The 7,500-nt window shown below is 46.4% G+C and overlaps 1 protein-coding gene across 1 annotated transcript in view; it reads left to right on the plus strand.

Moving 5' to 3' along the window:
• The window catches only part of trabd2a (TraB domain containing 2A), a 78,167-nt gene that overhangs the window by 31,899 nt on the left and 38,768 nt on the right, over positions 1-7,500 (plus strand). Inside the window, 1 exon segment of the mRNA XM_056269799.1 lies at positions 3,278-3,424. Coding sequence (XP_056125774.1) covers positions 3,278-3,424 — 147 coding nt within the window.

A 7,500-nucleotide genomic window follows, 5' to 3' on the forward strand; every position in this document is an offset into this window, starting at 1 on the left:
GATGGAGAAGAGAAGCGGTCCCAGCACTGAGCCCTGAGGCACTCCAGTAGCTAGATGATAACAGTGATGGGATAAACCATGTTTCTGAATGACAGACACTAGTGATGACATGTAGATGGAGAAGAGAAGCGGTCCCAGCACTGAGCCCTGATGCACTCCAGTAGCTAGATGATAACAGTTGTGGTTGTTTTCTTGGAGGTTGTTCTGTGTAAGAAAGGCAGAGATTTGGTTGAAAGCGACTCGTTCAAGTGTTTTAGCAATGAATGGAAGAAGGGATACCGGTCTGTAATTTTCTAAAAGTGCTGGATTTAGAGTGGGTTTCTTAAGCAGTGGGGTTATCAGAGCCTCTTAAATGCTGTGGGAAAGATACCAGTGTGAAGAGAGGTGTTGATATGAGTGAGAAAGTGCAGGTACAACTGAAGAAGAAAGGGTTTTGAAGGAGATGAGAGGGGATCGGATCAAGCGGACAGGTTATAGGTGATTGGAAAGGCTGAGTTTGAAGACTTCTGCCTCTTAGAGCGGAGAGAAGGAGGGGAGAGTGTGTGTGTGTGTTTGTGGTTAGGATGTGTGTGTCAGTTTGTGGTGTGGAAAATTGTCCGCTGATGGTGGTGGTTTTTAATTTATGAAGAATGTGGCAAAGTCATCAGCTGTTAGGGTTGGTGAAGGAGGAGGAGGGTTAAGAAGAGAGGAGAAGGTTTTGAAAGCGTGCGAGAGTCAGAAGAGTTGTTAATTTTTTTGTCGTAGTATGTCATTTTAGCAGTAGAGATATTAGTAGAGAATAAGGAGAGGAAGGATTGATAAAGACCAATCAGTCCATCACTCCATCAATCTATCAGTCAATCACTCCATCAGTTCATCACTTCATCACTCCATCCAGTCATGCCACTGTTTTCTCCAGAGCTGCTTTACAGCTGAATAAAACTCATTTCATAAATGATGAACTTCACACAGTTATTAAACTGAACTGAATCAACGCTGCACTGAATTGATCTGAAGAATCACAGAAGGATTGTTTTTGTGAAAAATGTTTGAATTCCATCATCATTATTATTTTCGTGATTCTGTTCGGTGCAGAAATCGCAGAGACCGTTAAATACCTCAGAGTGTTTTCTGTTCCTTCATCGTGACGCATCGGGGTAATTTCCATCACAAAGCAGAGTTATTGACTTTCATAGGGCCGCAGTGCATTGATATGAACTCACTCTGGTTCCCGTGTGTGTGAATGTGGCCAGTGACCCACAGAACGGACACAACGGAGCCGCGTCACAGCATTCGTTTAGCCCCGTCTTTCTTCCTTCTCACTTTCGGCGCTCTTTCATTCTCCTCCGTGCCATGATTTAAGGGTCTGAAAGGCTGGAGGAGGGGGTGCGGAGCTGGAGCTGCTCGGACTCGGCAGATGGAGGGAGGTTTGTGCCGTGGGGTTTGTGAGGCTAGCGGGGTGGCGATAGGCTAATTTGAGCAGCATAAAGCCGGAGAGCTTTCAGATGCAGAGCAGAGGCTTTGATGAGCGCGGGATGAAAGCGGCGGCTCTTTGTCCCACACATGAAGGATCCGCCCTCCTCTCTCAGACGAGCCCCGCAAACAATGAGGGACGGCCAGAGTGTCATCGGCACGGATGAAAAGAGCTCAAGTGTGTGTGTGTGTGAGTGTGTGTGAGTGAGTGAGAGTGTGCGTGTGTACAACAATGTGTGTGTGTGTGTGTGTATGTGTGTGAGAGTGTGTGAGTGAGAGTGTGTGTGAGTGAGTGTGTGTACAAGAATGTGTGTGTATGTATGTATGTATTTATGTATGTATGTATGTGAGTGTGTGTGTGTGTGTGTGTGTGTGTGTGTGTGTGTATGGTGTATGGTGTATGTGTGTGAGTGTGTGTATGAGAGTGTGTGTGTGTGTGTGTGTGTGTGTGTGTGTGTGTGTGTGTGTGTGTGTGTGTGTGTGTGTGTGTGTGTGTGTGTGTGTGTGTGTGTGTGTGTGTGTGTGAGAGAGTGTGTGAGTGAGAGAGTGTGTGAGTGAGAGTGTGTGTGTATGTGTGTGAGAGTGTGTGAGTGAGAGTGTGTGTGAGTGAGTGTGTGTACAAGAATGTGTGTGTATGTATGCATGTATGTATGTATGTATGTGAGTGTGTGTGTGTGTGTGTGTGTGTGTATGGTGTATGTGTGTGAGTGTGTGTATGAGAGTGAGTGTGTGTGTGTGTGTGAGTAAACACTGGGGAATTTCATGGTAACACAATAGTGAGCTGCAGCAGCAGAAGCAACAAAAAGCGTCAGCTAGAACTAATTGAGAGAAACTCTCCGCTGAGCCTTTGATCTGTTGAGATTCACTCGCGCTTCAGAAGAGCCTCCATTCAGGAACATCAGACAGAAACACTGCGCTTGTGTTGAGATCTGCTGTTCACGAGTCAGTCATCTTATAGTCTCAGAGCTGAGTGTGTTAGTGCAGTGTTTTTGTGCTCCAGACATCATATCACGTGTGTGTGTTGTTGTGATCTGATGGTAAGAAACCACATAGAACTCATTTCCATTTTCTGATCAAGTAAACGTCTACACTGTAAAACAATTTCAACGTGTTCATTGCCGTTTCGTTGCAGGTGCATCATTCATAATTATATCATAAAAGAGCATAAACAAGAGTTAAGTTTAAAAAAACAATGACAAACCCTTCTGCCGTATGAAGAGGATCTTATTATAATATCCCCGGCCCTTAATCTGCACGTTTACACACACCAGCGACATTGGGTTCGGCGAGCGCCAACAGAGACCAGTTCTAACGCACTGGAGAAGATCCAGCAAAGCCTGAAACTGTTCTGTGGTCAAGCACAGACGACACTGAACACTATTGACCAGAACATGTCAGCGCTGTCTTATAAACACCTCAGGAACTGTGGACACTTGTGGAAGAGTTCAACATGATGAGGAGATGATCAGTGTAACTCCACAACAACTACAGAAATGTCTCCGCTAACATTCAGAAACGTGTAAAAGTGAAGCTCTCCCTGAGTCTCTCCGTAAGGCTGCACTCGCTGCTGGTTACTCCTGATTCTGGATCAGTGAGATCGGCCTGTGTTGTTATTGCCGGAGTCTCTGAAGCTCGTGTGAAGGCTCCGCCCTCTTCTGAACAGGGGCGGGGCAGCAGCTCATTAGCATTTAAAGGGACACACCCAAAAAGGGACAAATTTGACAAGCTATAATAAATGATCTGGGGGAAATTTTGAGATGAGATTTCACAGACTGTCATGGCTGTGTGTGTGTATGTTTCAGCTGTGTGTGTGTGTGTATTGCAGGTGATCTTTGCTCTGAACCAGACGCTGCTGCAGCAGGAGAGTCTTCGGGCCGGGAGTCTGCAGGTTCCCTACACCACAGAGGACCTGATCAAGCACTACAACTGTGGAGATCTGAACTCCATCATCTTCAACCACGACTCCTCGCAGGTGACGCTCTTCATCATGCTAGTGCACTGGAATCAGCCGCTAGTGCTGCTATAGTGGAATTAGACGCTAGTGCACTGGAATCAGCCGCTAGTGAACTGGAATGCAGCTGTAGTGCACTGGAATCAGCCGCTAGTGCACTGGAATCAGCCGCTAGTGCACTGGAATCAGCCGTTAGTGCACTGGAATCAGCTGTAGTGCAGTGGAATCAGCTGCTAGTGCAGTGGAATCAGCTGTAGTGCAGTGGAATCAGCTGTAGTGCACTGGAATCAGCTGTAGTGCACTGGAATCAGCTGCTAGTGCACTGGAATCAGCTATAGTGCACTGGAATCAGCTGTAGTGCACTGGAATCAGCCGTTAGTGCACTGGAATCAGCTGTAGTGAACTGGAATTAGCTGTAGTGCACTGGAATTAGCTGTAGTGAACTGGAGTGCACTGGAATCAGCTGTAGTGAACTGGAATCAGACGCTAGTGCACTGGAATCAGCTGTAGTGAACTGGAATCAACTATAGTGCACTGGAATCAGCAGCTAGTGGACTGGAATCAGCTCTAGTGCACTGGAATCAGATGTAGTGCACTGGAATCAGCCGCTAGTGCACTGGAATCAGCCGCTAGTGCACTGGAATCAGCTGTAGTGAACTGGAATCAGCTGTAGTGCACTGGAATCAGCTGCTAGTTGACTGGAATCAGCTGTAGTGCACTGGAATCAGCTGCTAGTACACTGGAATCAGCCGCTAGTGCACTGGAATCAGCTGTAGTGCACTGGAATCAGCTGTAGTGCACTGGAATCAGCTAAAGTGCACTGGAATTAGCTGTAGTGAACTGAAATCAGCTGTAGTCCACTGGAATCAGCTGTAGTGAACTGGAGTGCACTGGAATCAGCTGTAGTGAACTGGAATCAGACGCTAGTGCACTGGAATCAGCTGTAGTGAACTGGAATCAGCTATAGTGCACTGGAATCAGCCGCTAGTGGACTGGAATCAGCTCTAGTGCACTGGAATCAGATGTAGTGCACTGGAATCAGCCGCTAGTGCACTGGAATCAGCCGCTAGTGCACTGGAATCAGCTGTAGTGCACTGGAATCAGCCGCTAGTGCACTGGAATCAGCCGCTAGTGAACTGGAATGCAGCTGTAGTGCACTGGAATCAGCCGCTAGTGCACTGGAATCAGCCGCTAGTGCACTGGAATCAGCCGTTAGTGCACTGGAATCAGCTGTAGTGCACTGGAATAAGCTGTAGTGCAGTGGAATCAGCTGTAGTGCAGTGGAATCAGCTGTAGTGCACTGGAATCAGCCGCTAGTGCACTGAAATCAGGTGTAGTGAACTGGAATCAGCTGTAGTGCACTGGAATCAGCTGCTAGTGCTCTGGAATCAGCTGTAGTGCACTGGAATCAGCCGTTAGTGCACTGGAATCAGCTGTAGTTAACTGGAACCAGCTAAAGTGCACTGGAATTAGCTGTAGTGAACTGAAATCAGCTGTAGTGCACTGGAATCAGCTGTAGTGAACTGGAGTGCACTGGAATCAGCTGTAGTGAACTGGAATCAGACGCTAGTGCACTGGAATCAGCTGTAGTGAACTGGAATCAGCTATAGTGCACTGGAATCAGCCGCAGTGAACTGGAATCAGACGCTAGTGCACTGGAATCAGCTCTAGTGCACTGAAATCAGATGTAGTGCACTGGAATCAGCCGCTAGTGCACTGGAATCAGCCGCTAGTGCACTGGAATCAGCTGTAGTGCACTGGAATCAGCTGCTAGTTGACTGGAATCAGCTGTAGTGCACTGGAATCAGCTGCTAGTGCACTGGAATCAGCCGCTATTGCACTGGAATCAGCTGTAGTGCACTGGAATCAGCTGTAGTGCACTGGAATCAGCTGTAGTGCACTGGAATCAGCTAAAGTGCACTGGAATTAGCTGTAGTGAACTGAAATCAGCTGTAGTGCACTGGAATCAGCTGTAGTGAACTGGAGTGCACTGGAATCAGCTGTAGTGAACTGGAATCAGACGCTAGTGCACTGGAATCAGCTGTAGTGAACTGGAATCAGCTATAGTGCACTGGAATCAGCCGCTAGTGGACTGGAATCAGCTCTAGTGCACTGGAATCAGATGTAGTGCACTGGAATCAGCCGCTAGTGCACTGGAATGAGCCGCTAGTGCACTGGAATCAGCTGTAGTGAACTGGAATCAGCTGTAGTGCACTGGAATCAGCTGCTATTTGACTGGAATCAGCTGTAGTGCACTGGAATCAGCTGCTAGTGCACTGGAATCAGCCGCTAGTGCACTGGAATCAGCCGCTAGTGCACTGGAATCAGCTGTAGTTCACTGGAATCAGCTGCTAGTGCACTGGAATCAGCTGCTAGTGCACTGGAATCAGCTGCTAGTGCACTGGAATCAGCTGTAGTTCACTGGAATCAGCTGCTAGTGCACTGGAATCAGCTCCTAGTTGACTAGAATCAGCTGTTGTTCACTGGAATCAGCTGCTAGTTGACTGGAATCAGCTGTAGTGCACTAGAATCAGCTGCTAGTGCACTGGAATCAGCTGTAGTGAACTGGAATCAGCTGTAGTTCACTGGAATCAGACGCTAGTGCACTGGAATCAGCTGTAGTGAACTGGAATCAGCTGTAGTTCACTGGAATCAGCTGCTAGTGCACTGGAATCAGCTGCTAGTTGACTGGAATCAGCTGTTGTGCACTGGAATCAGCCGCTAGTGCACTGGAATCAGCTGCTAGTGCACTGGAATCAGCTGTAGTTCACTGGAATCAGCGAGAAGGGTCTGGCTGCAGACTTGCACTCTCAGACTTGCACGCTCAGACTTGCACGCTCAGACACGAGCGCTTCCGCTGCAAGTGACGTCACTTGCCGTCGACACCTGCTCTCCGCTACCGGCTGTGGCGTCACTTGCAATCCCTTGTTCTCCGTGTTATTTCACAGAGTCGATTGATGCCAGATTTGAAGATAGCCAGCAAGTGGTGTTTGGATCAATCTAGTGCACTGCATGGTTCTGTTCATTTGCCCAAAGTAGTGTGTATGGAGGAACAAGACGTTGCGGAAGCCATTGAGAGATTAGAGAAGGCTGAGTTTCCACAGGACAGAATCGATGCTCTGGAACCCTTTTGCTTCATCTTTACTGTAATGAATGACATGCAAATGTTTCTTGAACATGTAGTCGATGTCATGAAATTAAAGGTAAACTGTCGAACTACACTAGAGCAAAGTGAATAATGTGCTAATGTGTTTTTATATATGTTGTATATTGTCTATTTGTACCTTGTATTTGTCTGTTTTGCACATTAACTGTGTGTACTGTAAATTGACATTTACAATAAAAAGAAAAAAAAATGCATCATCTTGATGTTTTTCATCTACAAACTGTTCCCACAAAGTTGGGAGCATGAAATTGTCCAAAATGTCTTGAAAATAATTAAAAATAATTAAATATATAATAATAGTAAAAATAATTTCTTTCTTTCTCATAACTGAGTTTTGATTTCTAAGTGATCAATTTATGTACAAGTGTTTTCCCACATGATTATTGGCTGTAGGTCATCAGTAAATGTGGTAATTTGGTAATGTGGCATTTAAATTCCAGTGTTTCCCAGATGAAACACAAGAGCTGTTAGTTTTGAATGATGTGTGTAATGTAGAGAAATGTGTTTAGAGTTTTGCAAATAGTTTGTTTTTCAAATCCAAACTGAGTGCAAGCAAAGCATATAATGTCCTTGTATTTTTGCAGGCTTGGTCTAAAGATTGGGTACATGAGTGAATGGTTTCACGCAATTTGAAAAAAACTGTCAACGCGTTCAAAAGAAACACGTAAAAAATTGCCGCGGACAAATACTGCGTGTTGACGCGGTCAAATTTCACGCGTTTCGTTTATCGCGTTCCGTAGAGAGCAGGCGTCGATTGCAAGTGACGTCACTTGCAGCGGAAGCGCTCGTGTCTGAGAGTGCAAGTCCGAGAGTGCAAGTGACGTCACTTGTCTGCAGCCAGACGCTATTGGAATCAGCTGTAGTTCACTGGAATCAGCTGCTAGTTGACTGGAATCAGCTGTAGTTCACTGGAATCAGCTGCCAGTGCACT

The sequence above is a fragment of the Rhinichthys klamathensis genome, unplaced genomic scaffold (genome assembly GCF_029890125.1).
Source record: "Rhinichthys klamathensis goyatoka isolate OS25496 unplaced genomic scaffold, OSU_Roscu_1.1 h1tg000290l_1, whole genome shotgun sequence".
Classification (NCBI taxonomy): Eukaryota; Metazoa; Chordata; class Actinopteri; order Cypriniformes; family Leuciscidae; genus Rhinichthys; species Rhinichthys klamathensis.